Genomic DNA, 22,907 nt, shown 5'->3' with positions numbered 1-22,907 from the left:
GTTTTTTTTACACCACATATCTCCAAGACTGACACAAGAAACATGTCTCAGTAATGGAGATATCTGGTGTCAAAAACGCTAAGTGTACGGCGCAGTGTGTGTAGTCGGCAAAAGACACATTAATCAAACCATATTTTTTGAAAGCAGAATTGCACATTTATTTAAAAAAAAAAAATGTATTATGAATGACGTTTGGGGGAAGATTTGGATACTTTGGGGGTGTGGAGAGACGAGGAACGGCTGGAATTTGAGGAAGGGGTTCTAGGAGAAGGGGCGACGAAAGTACTGGGGGAAGGGAGCTCAGGGATGGACATGGAGGCACGTTGAGACACATTAGGAGGAGAGGGTGAATGGACAAACAAAGTCTTTTTTTTTTTTCTTTGGCGCAGAAGTATCCTGCCTGGACCGACTTCCACCGTGTGGCCGCCTTACATTGCTCGACCGCCTGGAGCTGGTGGACCATGGTGTTGACCTGTAAAAGATGGAATGTGGGTCACCCCTCTGATGCTCTGTGGTGGCGGTGGCGGTGCTCCTAGAAGGAGACAAAGTTGTGTCGGTGCTCCTAGAAGTAGCGGCGGTGGAGGTGCTCCGAGAAGGCGACAAACTCGTGTCGGTGCTCAAAGAAGTGGCAGTGATCCTAGGAGACAAAGTCGTGTCGGTGCTCCTAGGAGGATACGTGTCGGTGCTCCGAGCAGGAGAAGTGTTGGCGGAACTCCTAGGAGGAGAATTGGTGGCGGTGCTCCTTTGATGAGGAGTGGTGGCGGTGCTCCTTTGATGAGGAGTGGTGGTGGTGCTCCTTTGATGAGGAGTGGTGGTGGTGCTCCTGTGATGAGGAGTGGTAGCGGTGCTCCTTGAATGCTGTTGAGTGGTGGTGTCGGTGCTCCTAGACGGAGAAATGGTGGCGGTGCTTTGAACAGGAAAATAGGTGTCGGTGGCCCAAGCAGGTTCTGTGGTGGTGGTGCTCCAAGCAGGTGGTGCGGTGGCGGTGCTCCAGACAGTAGCAACGCTTGCCATAGTGGTGGTGGCGGAGGAGTGTCCACTCAGACTTGGGGTGGTGTAGTGGTGTCCGGCTTCGCTGGGAATGCAGGTGGCCGTGCAGTGGTATGCAGCAGAAGTCGGTAGGGAGGTGTAGCGAGTCAGCGGTGGCACTGTTGGAAATGACAACACTGACTGCTGCACATACCGATTCTGCTGCATAGCCTGCAAGTAAGCAGTGTTGCAGGCCTGTAACACACTCAGTTGTTGCTCAGGACTAAGGTGTTCCGCCATGCCCTGTTCAATTTTACTGACAAAATGGTGCGCTGGTCTGTTGAGGTCGGCCTCTAGACGGTCAAGGCGCTGGTCGACAGAGTGGAAGCGGTGTTCCATGTGGTTAAAACCGCGCTGAAAGGCCTCGCTCAAGTGCATGAACTCGGGCATGACAGGCCTGTCTAAGGCCCTCTGCTGCTGGCGGGTACTGCCCGCATAACCAGTGGCAGAGACCTGGGACAGGGGAACACCTGATTGACCAGCTTCCTGGTCACCAGCTGTCTGTGTTGCTGACCTGCAAGATGCTTCCTGGCTGTCGGATGGCTGGGACGGGTCCGAAGTCGTCCAATGAAGGACCGCTCCAGGGACAGGTTGCAGGGTGCTGCTTCAGATGCTGTGGAAAGAAAGGAAATACATTACTATCATGCATTTACAAGAAGCATCAGCTGTGGAATATAAAAGGACATGTTTAAAAAAAAAAAAATAATAATACTTACGCTCTGCTGGCAAGGACCGGTCTCAGGAACGCCAACTCGCGATAATAACGATAATTTCTTCTGGTCCTTGCTGCTGAACCATTGCGAACCTGTCCCTCAGCACGAACATCAGTGTTGAAGCGGTCCTTCATCGAGCGCCTGCGGACTTTGTTCACTGTTGGGAAAACAAAGAAAAACCGTTATGCAATTCACTGATGGCAACATCATTAATAGCACACAAACCTGAGTGAACTTTCCAAACAGTCAATGTGTCATCACAAAATAATTCTAGGCAGAAAGCAGTCACTGTTGATCCTGATGGCACAGGTGCAAGAATATATCGTGCAACAAACACACCTGTACCATCAGGAGCAAGAATAAAACCAGATTCAATACAGCAGTCCAATACACAAAGCAATCACTGTTAATCCAGAGGGCACTGGTGTGTTGATGCAAGAATATATCTTGCAACAAACACACCTGTACCTTCAAGAGCAAGAGTGAAAACAGAATCAATACAGCAGTCCAATACACAAAGCAATCACTGTTGATCCAGAGGGCACTGGTGTGTTTGATGCATGGATATAATCTTGCAACAAACACACCTGTACTTTCAAGAGCAAGAGTGAGAACAGAATCAATACAGCAGTCCAATACACAAAGCAATCACTGTTAATCCAGAGGGCACTGGTGAGTTTGATGCAAGAATATATCGTGCAACAAACACACCTGTACCATCAGGAGCAAGAATAAAACCAGATTCAATACAGAAGTCCAATACACAAAGCAATCACTGTTGATCCAGAGGGCACTGGTTTGTTTGATGCAAGAATATATCTTGCAACAAACACACCAGTACCTTCAAGAGCAAGAATAAAACCTGATTCAGTACAGCAGTCCAATACACAAAGCAATCACTGTTGATCTAGAGGGCACTGGTGTGTTTGATGCAAGAAAATATCTTGCAACAAACACACCAGTACCTTCAAGAGCAAGAATAAAATCAGATTCAATACAGCAGTCCAATACACAAAGCAATCACTATTGATCCAGAGGGCACTGGTGTGTTTGATGCAAGAATATATCGTGCAACAAACACACCTGTACCATCAGGAGCAAGAATAAAACCAGATTCAATACAGCAGTCCAATACACAAAGCAATCACTGTTGATCCAGAGGGCACTGGTGTGTTTGATGCAAGAATATATCTTGCAACAAACACACCAGTACCTTCAAGAGCAAGAATAAAATCTGATTCAGTACAGCAGTCCAATACACAAAGCAATCACTGTTGATCCAAAGGGCACTGGTGTGTTTGATGCAAGAATATATCTTGCTAAAACACACCAGCACCTTCAAGAGCAAGAGTGAAAACAGAATCAATACAGCAGTCCAATACACAAAGCAATCACTGTTAATCCAGAGGGCACTGGTGTGTTTGATGCAAGGATATACAGTATCTTGCAACAAACACACCTGTACCTTCAAGAGCAAGAGTGAGAACAGAATCAATACAGCAGTCCAATACACAAAGCAATCACTGTTGATCCAGAGGGCACTGGTGTGTTTGGTGCAAGAATATATCTTTCAACAAACACACCAGTACCTTCAAGAACAAGAATAAAACCAGATTCAATACAGAAGTCCAATACACAAAGCAATCATTGTTGATCAAGAGGGCACTGGTGTGTTTGATGCAACAATATATCTTGCAACAAACACACCAGTACCTTCAAGAGCATGAGTGAAAACAGAATCAATACAGCAGTCCAATACACAAAGCAATCACTGTTGATCAAGAGGGCACTGGTGTGTTTGATGCAAGAATATATCTTGCAACAAACACACCAGTACCTTCAAGAGCAAGAATAAAACCAGATTCAATACAGCAGTCCAATACACAAAGCAATCACTGTTGATCCAGAGGGCACTGGTGTGTTTGATGCAAGAATATATCTTGCAACAAACACACCTGTACCATCGGGAGCAAGAATAAAACCAGATTCAATACAGCAGTCCAATACACAAAGCAATCACTGTTGATCCAGAAGGCACTGGTGTATTTGATGCAAGAATATATCTTGCTAAAACACACCAGTACCTTCAAGAGCAAGAGTGAACAGAATCAATACAGCAGTCCAATACACAAAGCAATCACTGTTTATCCAGAGGGCACTGGTGTGTTTGGTGCAAGAATATATCTTGCAACAAACACACCAGTACCTTCAAGAACAAGAATAAAACCAGATTCAATACAGCAGTCCAATACACAAAGCAATCACTGTTGATCAAGCGGGCACTGGTGTGTTTGATGCAACAATATATCTTGCAACAAACACACCAGTACCTTCAAGAGCAAGAGTGAAAACAGAATCAATACAGCAGTCCAATACACAAAGCAATCACTGTTGATACAGAGGGCACTGGTGTGTTTGATGCAAGAATATATCTTGCTAAAACACACCAGTACCTTCAAGAGCAAGAGTGAACAGAATCAATACAGCAGTCCAATACACAAAGCAATCACTGTTTATCCAGAGGGCACTGGTGTGTTTGGTGCAAGAATATATCTTGCAACAAACACACCAGTACCTTCAAGAACAAGAATAAAACCAGATTCAATACAGCAGTCCAATACACAAAGCAATCACTGTTGATCAAGCGGGCACTGGTGTGTTTGATGCAACAATATATCTTGCAACAAACACACCAGTACCTTCAAGAGCAAGAGTGAAAACAGAATCAATACAGCAGTCCAATACACAAAGCAATCACTGTTGATACAGAGGGCACTGGTGTGTTTGATGCAAGAATATATCTTGCAACAAACACACCAGTACCTTCAAGAGCAAGAGTGAAAACAGAATCAATACAGCAGTCCAATACACAAAGCAATCACTGTTGATACAGAGGGCACTGGTGTGTTTGATGCAAGAATATATCTTGCAACAAACACACCAGTACCTTCAAGAACAAGAATAAAACCAGATTCAATACAGCAGTCCAATACACAAAGCAATCACTGTTGATCAAGAGGGCACTGGTGTGTTTGATGCAACAATATATCTTGCAACAAACACACCAGTACCTTCAAGAGCAAGAGTGAAAACAGAATCAATACAGCAGTCCAATACACAAAGCAATCACTGTTGATACAGAGGGCACTGGTGTGTTTGATGCAACAATATATCTTGCAACAAACACACCAGTACCTTCAAGAGCAAGAGTGAAAACAGAATCAATACAGCAGTCCAATACACAAAGCAATCACTGTTGATCCAGAGGGCACTGGTGTGTTTGATGCAAGAATATATCTTGCAACAAACACACCTGTACCATCGGGAGCAAGAACAAAACCAGATTCAATACAGCAGTCCAATACACAAAGCAATCACTGTTAATCCAGAAGGCACTGGTGTATTTGATGCAAGAATATATCTTGCTAAAACACACCAGTACCTTCAAGAGCAAGAGTGAAAACAGAATCAATACAGCAGTCCAATACACAAACAATCACTGTTGATCCAGAGGGCACTTGTGTGTTTGATGCAAGAATATATCTTGCTACAAACACACCTGTACCATCAGGACCAAGAGTCAATGCAGCATCACAGAGCAGCTTTATACTTACTGAACGCCTTTTTTGAAATGGGAGAGGCGCTGTCCCAGCCATCCATCATCGCTGTGGCCACCTCATTCCAGAGCTGCCGGGTCACCACTGTGTCTTTGTACTGCTGGTCACGGCTGTCCCACAACAGGATACGCTCCTCAACAAGGCGGATCAGGCGCTCGTTGTCGATGTACACGTCTTCTTCATCCCGTTGTGGAACCTAGAGCAAACCAAAAAAATTATAATCTTGGAAATTTGGGAGAATGAAAAACATAGAAAAAGAAACAGAGAAGAAGCAAGATAGAAAATGAAAATAAAGACAGAAAAAAAACCAACAAAGGAACATTGAAAGACTATATACTTACATTACGTCTCCTCGCCGTGACTTGGCTAGGCTGCTCCCGCTCAGGCTGCTCCTGCTCTTCGCCTTCACTTGCCGTGTCCGATGTCTGTAAAGAAAAAAAATTCTTACACATTTCTGGATGCAGCAGCTGTACTTACCCAAAGGCAGCAAGATCCTCACCTCACGATCTGCTTGGGCCAGTTCTTCCTGGGATGGCGAATAGGCTGATTCAGAAGAAGACATGCTGACATTTAAACAAAAAAAACATTAGTACATAATAAATTGTACAGGACACACAGACATTATCTTGAAGAATACTCACATTTTGGCTGCTGATGCTTGAATCCAAGGCTCTTGTCTGGTCTTCTATTCAAGGCTGTCTGTAGCTGCTCTTATCTTCAAGGCTGTAGTGGTGTGGCCCTGAAGACATCATCTTTTATCTACACTCCTCTCAATGTTGCTTGTTTAGGGGGAGGTTTAAACAAGTGTCTAGACATTGTTGACTCAAATCGCGTGCGCGCAAAAAGTGCTGACGTGCGCACATCCAAGCGCACGCCAGCGACCCCATAGACTGTAACGCTATTTTTTTGCGCATACCACGCGCAATTTTTTAACGATGTTGGGCGGAACAAAAGATGCAACATGTAGAGTATGGCGCGTGTGGAAAATGCGCAGCGCACGCAAACGCTGATGAGCACGTGCAATCGCTAAGCACTGCTCCCGCAATGTTAGAGATAGGGGAACATTGCGCGTGCGCCCGATAGCGCGTGATAAAATGCTAGTGTGAAACCAGCCTTAAACCAGCGTTAGCGTGTGACAGAAGCCAAGCATAAAAACATTTTTGAACCTGGACGGTGCCAAGATACGACCCGTTGACGCTGAGAACAACTGGTGAATGCACTGCTGGGAACGCAGTGTCAGTAACCAGGGGGGTGACATCATAGAGATTACCTCCGGTCACTGGGCTCCGTTCCCAGCCGGGCTGAGCTATGGTGAGATCCCTGCTAGCACCGTGAGAAATCATGGTGCTAGCGGGGATCTCACTGAAGTCACCGCAGTTACATCCAGTCACTGGGCTCTGTTCCCAGCCGGGCTGAGCTACGGTGAGATCCAGGGTCACGTTTAAAATTCACATACCAGAAAGCAGTAGATTAGTGCCAAAAAGGGGGCACTTGTTGGGCATTGCCACTGTTAAGGCACATCTAGATAAGTTCCTTGGGGGGGTCTAGTTTCCAAAATGAGGTCACTTGTGGAGGGGGGTTTCCACTGTTTAGGCACATCGGGGCTCTGCAAACGGAACATGATGCCTGCAGACCATTCCATCAAAGCCTGCATTCCAAAATGTCACTACTTACCTTCCGAGCCCCGACGTGTGCCCATACAGTAGTTTTCTCCCACATATGGGGTGCTAGCGTACTCAGGACAAATTGGACAACTTTTGGGGTTGGGTGGTGAACATATATTCCCTTAAGAACACTTTTTAATAATAATCATTTAAAAACACACCTTCCCAGTACAAAAGGGCCACTGCCCTAAGAAAATAGTCTTTGACCAGAAAAATCTAGGCAACCCTATACTAGGCCTATCTGTCAGCCTGCCTTGCTGTGGAGGTTGGCACCCTAAAAGAAACGATGTTTGGCGCCCCCACTCAACGAAGGCTCTCCCCGTCTCCCCTATCTCACCCTGATTCCAAAGGTGATAAAACAATCAAATAGGATAGAGATGAAGGAAGCAAAAAACTGGTCATAAAATATACCACATCAAAAAGGCCATAGGTATTCAAATCACCGGTATGCCTAGATTGTCAATATAATGCATAATGATGTAAACAAGCTGCAAAAAAATTAGCACATTAGTGGTAATTCATCCCACAAAAAAATCACCAGATAGAGAAGATTAAATAGGCTAAATTGTTCAGCCCCATAAATACATACACAGTCATAGTGGTGACGTAACATTTGCAGGATGTGCCCAATGATCTAAATAAGCTGCACAATAATACTAGCACAATGGTGGTAAATAATCCCACAAAAAGGTCATCAGATAGAAAAGAACAGGCTCAATTGATTAGCCACATTGATAAAGATACAGTCATATGGTGACTTTATCGTTTGCAGGACGTGCCCCGATGCGTTTCCCTGCACTGACGGTTCATCAGGGGGCCATGATGATAGCAGCAGAAAATAGATGCCAGATGCCAATGACGAGAAAGTAATTTCTCCTGTTACCCTTGGGAAAATAAAAAATTGGGGGCTAAAAAAATCATTTTTGTGGAAATTTTTTTTTTTTTTTTTTTCACGGTCGGGCATTGTAAACTTCAGTGAAACACTTGGGGGTTAATTTTACAGCTCTACGTTATAAACTTCTGTGAAGCCCTTGGGGGTTCAAAGTGCTCACCAAACATCTAGATAAGTTCCTTGGGGGGTCTAGTTTCCAAAATGGTGTCATTTGTGGGGGGTTTCCACTGTTTAGGCACATCAGGGGCTCTCCAAATGCGACATGGCATCTGATCTCAATTCCAGCCAATTTTGCATTGAAAAGTCAAATGGCGCTCCTTCCCTTCCAAGCTCTGCCACGTGCCCAAACACTGGTTCCCCCCCCCACATATGGGGTATCAGTGTACTCAGGAAAAATTGTGCAATAAATTTTGTGGTCCAATTTCTCCTGTTACCCTGGAGAAAATAAAAAAACTTGGATCTGAAGTAAATTTTTTTAGAAAAAAAGTTAAATGTTCATTTTTTTTAAACATTCCAAAAATTCCTGTGAAGCACCTGAAGGGTTAATAAACTTCTTGAATGTGGTTTTGAGCACCGTGAGGGGTGCATTTTTTAGAATGGTTTCACTTTTTAGTATTTTCTATCATATAGACCCCTCAAAGTGACTTCAAATGTGATGTGGTCTCTAAAAAAAAAAATAGTGTTGTAAAAATGAGAAATTGCTGGTCAACTTTTAACCCTTATAACTTCCTAACAAAAAAAAAATTGGTTCCAAAATTGTGCTAATGTAAAGTAGACATGTGGGAAATGTTACTTATTAAGTATTTTGTGTTAAATATCTGTGTGATTTAAGGGCATGAAAATTCAAATGTGGAAAATTGCGTAATTTTGAAAGTTTTCAACAAATTTGTTTTTTTTCACAAATAAAGGCAAGTCATATCAAAATTTTTTTACCACTATCATGAAGTACAATATGTCACGAGAAAACATTGTCAGAATCACCGGGATCCATGGAAGCATTCCAGAGTTATTACTTCATAAAGGGACAGTGGTCAGAATTGTAAAAATTGGCCCGTCATTAACATGCAAACCACCCACGGTGGTAAAAGGGTTAAAGTACCTAATGACACCGATTGAAACTTGGTCAGATATGGCTCCCCCACCGGGGCGTCGTAACTCCTTCACAATGCGACGTTCTCGCCGCCTCTTTTCGCTCCCTGGATCCACCGGACCTCGTCAGGAGAGCGCACCCTAGGCTCCTCCAGGTATGTGCTGATAGAGGCAGTGAGAGTCGGTGATGATGGCGGAGCTGAGGTGGTAGGAGTAGGTGTGACCATCTGGTCAGACGCGTGTTCTCTGCTCACCACCGCTGCAGCTTCTTCTTCACTCGCACCCATTTCGGGCAGGCATTAGTCACAGTGGGACGCGGCCTCCTTCCTTTTTGGCGCCAATTTCTTTCCAGGATGCCCATGAAGGACGGCACCACCCTCCATTTTCGCGCCACTCACTGTCTCCTTGTTAGTGCTTGGCGCCATTTTAAAGTCACTATCAGACGCCATTTTTAACTCTTACGGCTGTCACCAGTCCACAAGCCTCAGGACTCTTCTCCACAAGTTCTGTAGCTGTAAGGCTTCCAGATTCGATCCTACCGACTACACCAAGTGCAACAAGGGGGCACGGGGAGGTAGTCATGGCCGAGTTTACTAAGACACAGTCAGTGAGCACCCCGGCCCCTTGCACATGTAAAGACAAGTGAAGTTCCAGTCCTGCGTTACAGTTGTAAGGAGGAAGACCAGGCTGCAAGTACCTGTATTGAGCCGGGTCGGGAACTACTGAGGCTGCATCTCCTGTTTCCTGGGGGAAGGAATAGGGGACTGGACAGGCCCCATGACCCAGGAATAGGGGGAATGTTTAGAGAGGGTACCCGACCAGAAGCTGAGGGAGAAAGCGTGCGAAGCTGCAGGGAGGCCCCCGCCGTCAGTGTGCGAGCAGCAGGGCAGGAAGCACGCTCTGCACGCGACCCGCTGGCACTGTAATGGACTGCAGCAGTCAGACCCGGTGGCCTAGAGAGAGACTTGGCAGGAAGAGACAGCGCGCAGCAAAGGGACGTGAGTGCTCTGGCCCTCGAGCATGAATATAGTGCAGGCCCGTGCTCGAGCAGCTTCCCCGCCACTGCTGACAGAGACTGTGAGGATAGACGTGCAGTTTGCCCCTTGGTCACCACGGAAAGAGGTATTAAATGTCCCGGGCTAGTGAGTACTGTGTGTGCTGCCAGAGAGAGATCAGACGCAGGACTGCCAACTCTGCGTCCTGATTCACCAGGGTATATCTGCCGGGCCACGTCAGGCCGTGGCCCATGCTACTCCGTCCACATCAGTATATGGACTAGGGGCTCAGTGGAAGGTACCAGACACGGACCACTGCCGACAGAAGACAGACCACCATTACCAGCAGGACCTTCTTGGACAAGCACCGTGCCAGCTGTTGTCGGCGCTATTGACTTTCAAGGAGCATCTACAGTCGGAGAAACTTCTGACACGATAAGTGTACAACAGAACTGCCGTTACCTTTTTCATTATCGCTGCATATTAGTTACACCTGAACTCTTTATTCCCACGCTTAACCATTTATCTTCCTGCGAGGAGTAAATCCCCTGTTTAATTAAACCTGTATAAAAATAGACTGGCGGAATGGTGCGCGGGGAATTCATGGGAATTTTTAGACATCAATATGTTTCTAATGAAAAAAGGTGTTCGCACTTTTTTGATGCTTGAAATGTCGTGACAGGTTCCCTTTTGTGCATTTTTACTGCAGATGTGAAACAGCATTTTTAATGCTTTGTTTAATACTACAGAAAAGCTTAAGTTATTCATTTAAAAATACAATATTTTTTTTCATGCAGTCTTTTCAAGCTCCTCGTAGAAGCCCATAGAGAAAAGAGCACCAAAACCGCACAGTAAGGCTGGTTTCACACTAGTGTTTCTGCCGTCTGCGCATGGCCGCCGATAATCCCCGCCCCCTGCCGCGCCCCCTCCTGACATCACCGCCTATTATCGCACATGGCCGCATGCGATCTTAGCACCCTATCTTTAATATAGGGTGCGCAGACCGTGCGCTGACCGTGCGCTAGGATTTTTGAGCGTGCTGCGCACTTTTGAAGGTGCGCCGAGTGCGCCAAAATGCAACATGCTGCATTCGGCGCACAACGGCGCACCTACAAAAGTGCGCAGCGCACTCAAAAATCCTACTAGCGCACGGTCAGCGCACCCTATATTAAAGATAGGGTGCGCAGATCGCATGCGGCCATGTGCGATAATAGGCGGTGATGTCAGGAGGGGGTGCGGTAGGGGGCGGGGATTATCGGTGGCCGTGCGCAGACGGCAAAAACGCTAGTGTGAAACTAGCCTAAAACAGCATTTTTACAAGATGCACTGAAGGAGGAGTTTTCATGAAATCACATCCACTTTGCTTGGACATTTAGGCTGTGTGCCCACGTAAGCGTTTTTTAAGCGTTTTTACCGGCAAAAACGCTTAAAAATCGCTCAAAAGAAGCATCCCTTTCATTTTAATGCATTTTGTACTTTTTGTGCACATTGATGTTTTTTTCCCGTGAAAAAAAAACACTTTGCGGTAAAAACCGCCGCATGCTCACTAATTTTGCGGAAAAGTCAGCATTTTTAGCTATTTTCTATGAGACTGGAGACGCGTGGAAAAAAACGAATCAAAAACGCACATTTTTTGCGCAAAAAACGCACGGAAAACGCGCGTTTTCTGGGAAGGAGTCCGGTTTTCATGCAGACATTTTCTGCATACGTGGGCACATAGCCTTAGGCAGTGTTCACATGTAGCGTAACTGCTGCATTTTTTGTGCAGCTATTTTTTTGCACAGAAATTCTGCTATGTTTAACTATGCAAGCAAAGTGGATGTGATTTCATGAAAACTGCGCCCGCTGTGCGTCTAAAGACGCTGCTAAACTGTGTGATTTTAGGGTTTTTTTTCTCTAGAGGCTTCTATGTGGAGCCTAAAGACAAAACAAATGTAAAAAACTACAGGTACTTTTTTAATTTAATCCAAGGTGTCATACCTAATTGATCAAACCATCAAGTTCAATATGAATTAGTTATCAAAATGCATAACACAAGCCACACAGCCCCCCCGAGGAAGCCCTTTGGAGCGAAACGCGTCGGGGCCTAGTCAGCGCCACCTGAAATTCCCACATGGGTAAGAAATTTTAGTCTTTTGTATTTAAATCTCTGCTATGACCGCTTGGCATGGTGTAAACAGATTGGCTAATTAGGGAGGTTCCAGGCTTACTATTGTAGGGCATTTTGTCCCTCCGCTTACTCAATATGACTCCTGTATACTATGTTGTGTAAACCGTGTACTCCCTTATATATAGGTTTTTTAGGATATATTGATAGTCCTGTATTGCTATATTATAATACTGATGCTAGACATTGCCTCTCGGCCATTTCACCTATATGGTGTTAGCTGTTATGACTATAATCCTTTCAGGTGGTTTTGCTGTCTTCCACCTTATGTACTCATGTATTTTGTATTGATACATGTTTTTATGAGAATATTAATAAAGAAATTTAATTAATTTTGCACAAAAAAATTGTTTTTTGTGATTTATACTGGGATTTTTTGAATCCGGGCATTTTTGAACTCATGTATATCTTGTAGGTTTCAGGTACGTTTTTAAGTGCAGAATCAAAAGCTTTTCTGTAGTAGAAAAAAACTTTAAAAACCCAGCTTCACATCTGCACAAAAAAACCAACACATCAAATAAGAGGGAAAAGGCATAAAAAGTGCACAAAGATACAATAACCAGAGAAGATTGTGATTGTATACAGCAGCAAGAAGTACAATTCCATTCATCATATTTCTCATCCCATCTGAATCCATTTCTGGCTTTTGCTCAGGAAACAGTATAAAAAAAACTGTGGTGGTGCTTTTCCAAAAATTGCTGTGTGTAAAGCTGCCCATAATAGGATTAGAATTAAGTTCAGTAATCCTGTTACTGCAGAGCTGAAATCAAGCAGGTGTCACTGATCACACAGACATAAGCTTATCCTTACATGAAGGTGAAACATGGATTTTTGTGAGTACTCACCGTAAAATCCATTTCTCCGAGACGCTCATTGGGGGACACAGAGACTGTGGGGTGTGTGCTACTGCCGTCTGGAGGCTGACACTAAGTATACAAAAAACAAGTTAGCTCCTCCGCCGCATACACCCTCGCCCCGATAGCGGGCGGAAACCAGTTTAGTGCAAAAGCAGTAGGAGAACATAACAATAAATTAGCCTTAACGCAGAAAATCATATGTCTGAAAAAAGGACCACCCTACATTAAACAAGGAATTATACTAATCAAATAAACAAGAGCCAACTGGCTATCAGGGTGGGTGCTGTGTCCCCTAATGAGCGTCTCGGAGAAAAGGATTTTACCGTGAGTACTCACAAAAATCCATGTTTCTCCTCCGTCTCATTGGGGGACACAGAGACTGTGGGACGTCCTAAAGCAGTCCCTGGGTGGGAGCAACTCACCGATCCAAACCGCATGCCCACCTGTTTAACCCCTTCCTGACATGAGACGTACTATCCCGTCCATGGGACCCGGGCCCCTATGCCCATGGACGGGATAGTACGTCTACCGCGATCAGCGGCGCCCACGTGGTGAGCGCCGCTGATCGCGGCCGGGTGTCAGCTGATTATCACAGCTGACACCCGGCACAATGTGTCAGGGGTGGTCACGGACCGCCCCCGACACGTTAACCCCTTGCACACCGCGATCAAACATGATCGCGGTGTACCGGGGGTTATAGGGAAGCATCGGCAGGGAGGGGGCTCCCTCCTTGCTTCCCTGAGCCCCCCACGGCAGCACAATGTGCAGCGCTGCTGCCGGGGGCTCCTTTCCTGCAGGCCCCCGAATCCAAGATGGCGACGGGGGCCTTCGGGGGCCTGCAGGAAGCTGATCTGTCACAGTGATCTGTGATGTGACAAATCAGCGATCTGTCACAGGACAGTGATGTCCCACCTGGGACTATTTAATAAAGTAAAAAAAAAATAAAAAAAGTGTTAAAATAAATTTAAAAAAATCGCCAAATAAGAAAAAAAAAAATATTCCCCCAAATAAATCCATTTTTTAGAAATAAAAAAAAACAAACAATAAAAGTACACATATTAGGTATCGCCGCGTCCGTAACGACCCGCCCTATAAAACTGTCCCATTAGTTAACCCCTTTAGCGAACCCCTTAAAAAATAAAAATAAAAAACGAAGCAAAAAATAATGATTTATTATCATACCGCCAAACAAAAAGTGTAATAACGCGCGATCAAAAAGACGCATATAAATATCCATGGTACCACTGAAAACGTCATCTTGTCCCGCAAAAAACGAGCCGCCACACAGCATCATCCGCAAAAAAATAAAAAAGTTATAGCTCGCAGAATAAAGCGATGCAAAAATAATTATTTTTTATATAAAATAGTTTTCATTGCATAAAAGCGCCAAAACATAAAAAAACTACCTAAATGAGGTATCACTGTAACCGTACTGACCGGAAGAATAAAACCGCTTTATCAATTTGATCGCACGCGGAACGGTGTAAACGCACCCCCCCAAAAGAAATTCATGAAACGCTGGTTTTTGTTCATTCTGCGTCCCAAAAATCGGAATAAAAAGCGATCAAAAAATGTCACGTGCCCGAAAATGGTACCAATGAAAACGTCAACTCGTCCCGCAAAAAATAAGACATCACATGACTGGGTCAAAATACGGAAAAATTAGAGCTCTCAATATGTGGTGATGCAAAAACTATTTTTACAATAAAAAGCGTCTTTTAGCGTGTGACAGCCGCCAAACATAAAAACCGCCATAAATAGTAAATCAAACCCCCCGTTATCGCCCCCTTAGTTAGGGAAAAATAATAAAGTAAAAAAAATGTATTTATTTCCATTTTTCCATTAGGGTTAGGGCTAGGGTTAGGGTTAGGGTAGGGTTAGGGCTGAGATTAGGGTTAGGGGTGTGTTGGGGTTCAGGTTGGAGTTAGAATTGGGGGTTTCCACTGTTTGGGCACATCATGGGCTCTCCAAATGCAACATGGCGTCTGATCTCAATTCCAGCCAATTCTGAGTTGAAAAAGTCAAATGTTGCTCCTTCCCTTCCAAGCTCTGCCATGCGCCCAAACAGTGCTTTACCCCCACATATAGGGTATCAGCCTACTCAGGTCAAATTGCAAAGCAATTTTTGGGGTCCAATTTCTCCTGTTACCCTTAGGAAAATAAAAAATTGGGGGCATAAATATCATTTTTGTGGAAAAAATGATTTTTTTATTTTCACGCCCGAGCGTTATAAACTTCTGTGAAGCACTTGGGGGTTCAAAGTGCTCACCACACATCTAGATAAGTTCCGTGGGGGGCCTAGTGTCGAAAACAGGGTCACTTGTGGGGAGTTTCAATAGTTTAGGTACATCAGGGGCTCTCCAAACGCACATGACATCCGCAGACCATTCCATCAAAGTCTGCATTCCAAAATGTCACTGCTTCACTTCCGAGCCCCGACGTGTGTCCATACAGTAGTTTTCTCCCACATATGGGGTATCAGCGTACTCATGACAAATTGGACAACAACTTTTGGGGTTCAATTTCTCATGTTACCCTTGGGAAAATAAAAAAATTGGCGACTAATTGATCATGTTTGTGGAAAAAATACGATTTTTTTATTTTCATGCCCTGGCATTATAAACTTCTGTGAAGCCTTTGGGGGTTCAAAGTGCTCACCTCACATCTAGATAAGTTCCTTAGGGGGTCTAGTTTTCAAAATGGGGTCATTTGTGGGGGGTTTCCACTGTTTAGGTACATTAGAGGCTCTCCAAAGGCAACATGACACCCGCAGACCATTCCATCAAAGTCTGCATTCCAAAACGTCACTACTTCCCTTCCGAGCCCTGACGTGTGTCCATACAGTAGTTTTCTCCCACATATGGGGTATCAGCATACTCAGGACAAATTGGACAACAACTTTTGGGGTCCAATTTCTCCTGGTACCCTTGGGAAAATAAAAAAATGGTGACTAAAAGATCATGTTTGTGGAAAAAATACGAATTTTTTATTTTCACGCCCGGGCGTTATAAACTTCTGTGAAGCACTGGGGGGTTCAAAGTGCTCACTACACATCTAGATAAGTTCCTTGGGGGGTCTAGTTTACAAAATGGTGTCATTTGTGGGGGGTTTCCACTGTTTAGGTACATCAGGGGTTTTCCAATCGCGACATGGTGTCCGATCTCAATTCCAGCCAAAAACGTCAAATGGCGCTGCTTCCCTTCCGAGCTCTGCCATGCGCCCAAATAGTGGTTTACCCCCACATGTGGGGTATCAGCGTACTCACGACAAATTGAACAATAACTTTTAGGGTCCTGTTACCCTTGGGAAAATAAAAATTGGGGTGAAAAATCATTTTTGTGGAAAAAATATGATTTTTTAATTGTACCGCTGTACGTTATAAACTTCTGTAAAGCCCTTGTGGGTTCAAAGTTCTCACCACATATCTAGATAAGTTCCTTGGGGGGTCTAGTTTCCAAAATGGGGTCACTTGTAGGGGGTTTCCACTGTTTAGGTACATCAGGGACTCTCCAAACGTGACATGGCGTCCGATCTGAATTCCAGCCAATTTTGCATTGAAAAAGTCAAACGGCGCTCCTTCCATTCTGAGCTCTGCCATGCGCCGAAACAGTGGTTTCCCCCCACATATCAGGTATCAGCATACTCAGGACAAATTGCACAATAACTTTTGCAGTCCAATTTCTCCTATTACCCTTGGTAAAATAAAAAAAATTGAACCTGAATTATTTTTTTTGTGAAAAAAAGTTAGATGTTCATTTTTTTTTAAATATTCAAAAAAATTCCTGTGACGCACCTGAAGGGTTAATAAACTTCTTGAATGTGGTTTTGAGCACCTTAAGGGGTGCAGTTTTTAGAATGGTGTCACTTTTGGGTATTTTCTATCATATAGACCCCTCAAAGTGACCTCAAATGTGATGTGGTCCTAAAAATAAAATGGTGTTGTAAAAATGAGAAATCGCTGGTCAACTTTTAACCCTTATAACTTCCTAACAAAAAAAAATTTTGGTTCCAAAATTGTGCTGATGTAAAGTAAACATGTGGGAAATGTTAGTTATCAAGTTTTTTGTGTGCTGTATCTCTGTGATTTAAGGGCATAAAAATTCAAAGCTGGAAAATTGCGAAATTTTCGCCAAATTTCCGTTTTTCTCACAAATAAACGCAAGTTATTTGAATGAAATTTTACCACTAACATGAAGTACAATATGTCACGAGAAAATGTCAGAATCACCGGGATCCATGGAAGCGTTCCAGAGTTATGACCTCATAAAGGTACAGTGGTCAGAATTGTAAAAATTGGCCCGGTCATGAACGTGCAAACCACCCTTGTGGGTCAAGGGGTTAAAGGTGTGCCACTGCTGCCTGGAGAATTTTCCTACCCAGGCTCGCATCTGACGAAGCCTGAGTATGCACATTGTAGTGCTTAGAGAACGTGTGCAGGCTTGACCAGGTCGCCGCCTTGCATACCTGCTCCGCCGAAGCCTGGTGCCGAAGCGCCCAAGAGGCGCCCACTGCCCGAGTCGAGTGCGCCCCTATTCCAGTTGGAATCGGCGTGCCTCTGATACGGTAAGCCTCTTGAATAGTTAGGCGAATCCATCTGGCTATGGTCGACCGTGAGGCTGCGAGCCCTTTCCTGCCCCCTTCGGGGATCACAAACAATGAGTCTGTTTGGCGAAAAGGTGCTGTCCTTGATACGTACCTTCTGAGGGCCCTTGCTAGGTCCAGCGTGTGGAGCGCCTTCTCCACTCTGTGTACCGCAGCTGGACAAAAAGAAGGCAAAACAATGTCCTCATTAATATGGAAACAGGACACAACCTTTGGCAGAAACGGCGGCGGTGGTCTAAGGACTACCTTATCCTTAAAAAAGGTCAGAAACGGAGCTACAGGATAGGGCTGCCAATTCCGAGACCCGCCTAATGGAAGTTATGGCTACCAAAAACACGACCTTCTTGGAAAGGTATGACAATGCGACTTCCTGCAACGGCTCAAAAGGAGCTTCCTGCAGGACACCCAGAACCAGATTAAGGTCCCAGGCGTCTATGGGCGCTCTAAAGGGGGGCACCAAGTGAGAGACCCCCTGAATGAATGTCTTGACCTGCATATTGGTAGTGATCTTTCGCTGGAAAAGGACAGACAAAGCCGATATCTGTCTCCTCAGGGAACTCGGGGCCAAACCTGCGTCTAGGCCTGACTGCAGAAAAGCCAGGATGTTGGGAACCGAGAAGGACAAAGGCGCAACCCCGTGCCCTCGACACCAGAGAAAGAAAACCTTCCAAGTGTTATGATAAACCCTCGCCGAGGCCGGCTTCCGGGCGCTAACCATTGTAGCCACCACTTCACGCCCAAACCCCGCCTGGGTCAGAATCCAGGATTCAATGGCCATGCCGTCAAGCACAGGGCCCCTAAGTTCAGGTGGTAGATCGGCCCCTGGGACAATAAGTCTGGCCGTTCTGGTAGACGCCATGGCACGTCTGCGAGGAGCTGTACTAGATCCGCGTACCAAGCTCGACGGGGCCAGTCTGGAGCCAGCAGAATTGCCGGGACCCTCACTATCTTGATCTTTCTGATGACCCTCGGTAGAAGAGGCAGAGGGGGAAACAGGTATGGGAGCTGAAACTGGCCCCATGGAAGGACCAACGCATCCACTGCGATTGCTCGCGGATCCTGTGACCGGGCGACAAACATGCCCACCTTGGCGTTCTCCCTGGAGGCCATCAGGTCCACGTCCGGAGTCCCCCACCGTTGGCAAATCTGCTGGAAGACCTCGGGATGCAGGGACCATCCCCCGGCCATGACACCCTGCCGACTCAGGAAATCTGCTGCCCAATTTTCCACGCCTGGAATGTGAACTGTTGAGATTACTGAGTGGTGCCTCTCGGCCCAGCGGAGTACATGTTCTATCTCGCGCATGGCTGCCTTGCTGCGCGTGCCTCCCTGGTGATTCACGTACGCCACTGCCGTGGCGTTGTCTGACTGGACCCGGACTGGGCGACCTGCTAGCCAGTGCTGAAAATGCTGCAATGCCAACCGCACCGCTCGAATCTCCAACAAGTTGATCGGAAGATGAGCCTCCTGGGGTGACCACTGCCCTTGTGCCGTGTGATGATGAAATACTGCTCCCCAACCGAGAAGACTCGCGTCGGTTGTGATAACCAACCATTGGTCTGGAGGAAATGGTTTCCCCTGAAGGAGAGAGGAGTCGCGCGTCCACCATTGAAGTGCTCGTCGGACCTGAACGGACAACCTGCACTGATGATCTAGGGAGAACGGACTCCTGTCCCACGCTGCCAAGAGAGCGTGCTGCAGGGGCCGAAGATGAAATTGAGCAAACGGAATTGCCTCTATTGCCGCTACCATTCTCCCTGGAACCCTCATCCCAAATCGAATCGTGTGAGGGCCTGGTTGCTGGAGACTCCGAACTCCCTGCCGGAGCGCCCGAGCCTTGTCCTGAGGGAGAATTACCAACCCTCGGGAAGTATCGAAAATCATCCCTAGGAATGGAATCCTCTGAGCTGGGATAAGAGATGACTTTTTTCCATTGACCAACCAACCTAGGCGAGATAGGGTATCCAGCGTGATGCTGACATTCTCCTCGCATGCTTGAAAGGACGGCCCCTTTACCAAGAGGTCGTCTAAGTACGGCAAAACCACTATGCCCCGAGCATGAAGAATGGCCATAACGACCGCCATTACCTTCGTGAATACCCTGGGAGCCGTGGCTAACCCGAATGGCAGAGCCACAAATTGAAAATGCCGGCCATCGATTGCAAACCGAAGGAACTTTTGATGCGGGGGAAAAATAGGGATGTGCAGGTAGGCATCCTGAACATCGATTGAGGCTAAATATTCTCCCTGCTCCATGGCTGATATCACTGACCGGAGGGATTCCATCCGAAAGTGCCTGACTCTGATGAACCTGTTTAGGAGCTTTAGGTCCAGAACCGGCCTTACTGTTCAGTCCTTCTTGGGGACCGCGAACAGGTTGGAATAAAATCCTTGAGCCTTTTTGCCCTCTGGTACCTGGACAATGACCCCGTTGTACTGAAGAATCCTGATGGCTCCTAGCAACGCCTCTGCCCGGGACTCCGATTTGGGAAGCCGAGAAAGAAAAAATCGCCTTGGCGGATGTCCGATAAACTCTATTTTGTACCCGGATGACACTAATTCCGCCACCCATGCGTCGTGTGCCACCTTGACCCAGACGTGGCGGAACCTGAGCAGACAACCGCCTACTCTGCTGTCTTCGGGAACTTGAAGCCTCGAGTCATTTTGCTGAGGGCCTCTGGGACCTGGCCCCCCTTGACCTGGGTGAACGGCCCCGCATCCTTCCCAGCGGATTGGCTTTATATGTGTCCTGGCGCTCTCTGTCTTGGTTGTAGCGAGCTGGGGCGGTAGAACTGGCCGCTGTTGCCCATCCGGGGGCGCGAAATGCTCGAAAGCGCGCCTGCGGTTGACGAAAGGGCGGTCTACTCTTCTGCTGTGGGAGAAAGCTGCTCTTTGCCCCTGTGGCATCCGAAATGAGCTTGTCTAATTTCTCTCCAAAAAGTCGGTTACCCTGATATGGGAGGGACGTTAACGATTTCTTAGAAATTGAATCAGCCCGCCATAGCCTTAGCCACAAGGCTCTCCTAATGGCGATAGCATTTGCCGCCGCTAGTGCCGCGCAATTAGCCGCATCCAAGGATGCATTAATTAGATAGTCACCCGCCATCGCGATCTGATTTGCTATCTCAGACACCTCTATCGGCAAATCTCTCTCTTGCAGGACTCTATTCAAAGACTCTGACCATGACATCATGGCCTTGGCCACCCATGTTGCCGCAAATGAAGGCAAAAGTGCTGATCCCGATGCCTCATACACCGAGCGGGCTAAACCTTCCATGAGCCGATCCGTGGGGTCCTTAATGGAAGAACCACTAGGCACTGACAACAATGATCTTGAGGCCAGGCGTGACACTGGGGGATCCACAATCGGAGATTCCGCCCATGTCCTACAGAGCTCTGGTGCAAATGGGTACCTCGTCTCTAGCGTCTTCTGTCCCGAAAAGCGCTTATCTGGACGTTCCCTGTGCCGTTGTACCATGTCCTCGAATTCTGGATGAGTGCTAAACACCCTATGAGGTCGCCTGGTCTTTTTAAAAGATATCTTATGCCCTGTGGTTAGGAAGACATCCTCCTCAATACCTAGAGTCTGATTGACAGCCTCAATGAGACTGTCTACCATCTCCCGACACCCCGGGGTATCCAGGTCCAGGGATTCCTGCATGTCCTCATCCGAACTCTGCTCGCTCCAAGACAATGGTGACGGTGAGCGAGACGCCGCACTCACGGATGCTGAAGCACCGGAGGAGCCCGGAGACGCCATATGGGATCTCTCCCTGTACGTCTGTTTAGAGAGTGAGGCCCCTGCAGGCCAGTGGCTCTTGTGAGGTGGATGAACCTTCCCAAACAGGCGAACCGTCGTCTCTACCCCTATCCGGGGCCTGAAGGGTCTCAATCGCCTTCGTAAGCGAAACCATAGACCGAGAAAGTGCCGGATCTGACGTCACGTCGGGGGGGGCACTGGATCCTGCACTCCCCCGGTACCCCCCTGAAGCGCCCCCTTCCCCAGCTGGGGGATTTCCCTGCGCCCACTGGCTACAGGTATGGAAGGGAGGAAGGAGAAGGGGAGGCAGGAGGGAGGAAGCGGCGAGGGGAGAGGAAGGAGGGAGCTGCTGCTGATCACCGCCTTTGGTTACTCTGCAGATCCAGCCCTGAGTTGCTGGGGCATACGAAATGTATTAAAGTGTTCGTTGCTCTTCCTAAGCCTGGAGCCTCTCGCTGCCCAGGGGCCCTCCCAGCCCAACCATACCTCCTTGAGGCCATGAGGTAATCCATTTTGGGACGGTGCAGGCACCCTAGCTCCGTCCGCCTTGCCTGGGCGAGGAGAGGGACCGTCCGCTGCCATGCAGCACCGCCGTCATGCATTGGTGGAGCAGTGGGGGCGCACAGACTAGTCTTGTGCCTCTGTGCAAGCCCATGGTTTCACTACCTAGGGGTGGACAGGGCTAAGTCTGGCATAATGTCCCACGTCGCGGGAGAGGAAACGTGGAGGGATACTCGCACGTGGTCGCCCGTTGTTGGTTTGGGGAAATCGGATCCTTTCAATAGGATGCGTTGCCCCTGTCTTATCTTCTCAGAAAATAAAAAATAAAAATAGATGTCTGGGGAAAAGTCCCAGAGATGTCCCTCGGTGCGGGAAAGGATACGCGGAGGCGATACTCGCGCGTGCTCGCCCGTTGATGTTTTGGGGAGATCGGACCCTTTCAATAGGGTCCGTCGCCCCTGTCTCCTCTTCATAGCGACAAAAATATTAAAAAAAAAATAGTCTGGAGAGACCATCAGACACTAAGCAAAAACTGGTTTCCTCCCGCTATCGGGGCGAGGGTGTATGCGGCGGAGGAGGAGATAACTTGTTTTTTGTATACTTAGTGTCAGTCTCCAGATGGCAGTAGCACACACCCACAGTCTCGGTGTCCCCCAATGAGACGAAGGAGAAAACTGCCTGTGTTTACCTGTCCAAAGGTCGTGTACAAGAACATGGGGATCTCGACCAGGGTCAATGCCACAAACTGCATAATGGACATACCCTCTGGAGTGCTATGATGGTCTGTTCATTATAATAAAGACTTTCCACTCCATCTTCAGCTCCAGAAGGATGGGGCTGTTTATACGTTAGATGGGCTGGGAGGAGTGATATTCTGTGGGATGGGGCTGTATATAGAGGGGTTGAGAGGAGTGATGTTCTGTGGGATGGGGATGTATATAGAAAGGCTGAGAGGAGTGTTCTGTGGGATGGGGCTGTATCTTGATGACCTGCTAAAAATTAAGTTACGTGGGATGGGGCT

General features: G+C 46.8%; 1 protein-coding gene across 1 annotated transcript; it reads right to left on the bottom strand.

Annotated features, from left to right (window-relative positions):
• Positions 1-231: 231 nt before the first annotated feature.
• On the bottom strand, positions 232-1,881 carry LOC141046774 (uncharacterized). Its single transcript, XM_073541407.1, has 2 exons — positions 1,746-1,881; positions 232-1,642 (listed from the first exon to the last, which is right to left on the bottom strand). The coding sequence occupies exon 2, from the start codon at positions 1,417-1,419 to the stop codon at positions 334-336; it is 1,086 nt and encodes a 361-aa protein (XP_073397508.1). The 5' UTR covers positions 1,420-1,642; positions 1,746-1,881; the 3' UTR covers positions 232-333.
• Positions 1,882-22,907: the final 21,026 nt, after the last annotated feature.

This window comes from Dendrobates tinctorius, unplaced genomic scaffold, assembly GCF_039654945.1.
Source record: "Dendrobates tinctorius isolate UK_male_01 unplaced genomic scaffold, ASM3965494v1 ptg000120l, whole genome shotgun sequence".
In the NCBI taxonomy this organism is placed as follows: Eukaryota; Metazoa; Chordata; class Amphibia; order Anura; family Dendrobatidae; genus Dendrobates; species Dendrobates tinctorius.
The sequence above is the reverse complement of the archived record's forward strand: the minus strand, read 5'-3'. Positions and strand labels throughout refer to the sequence as shown.

What these genes read in the sequence shown, in the direction of transcription:
- LOC141046774 (XM_073541407.1), bottom strand. Translation starts at nt 1,419, where the DNA reads ATGCCCGAGTTCATGCACTTGAGCGAGGCCTTTCAGCGCGGTTTTAAC.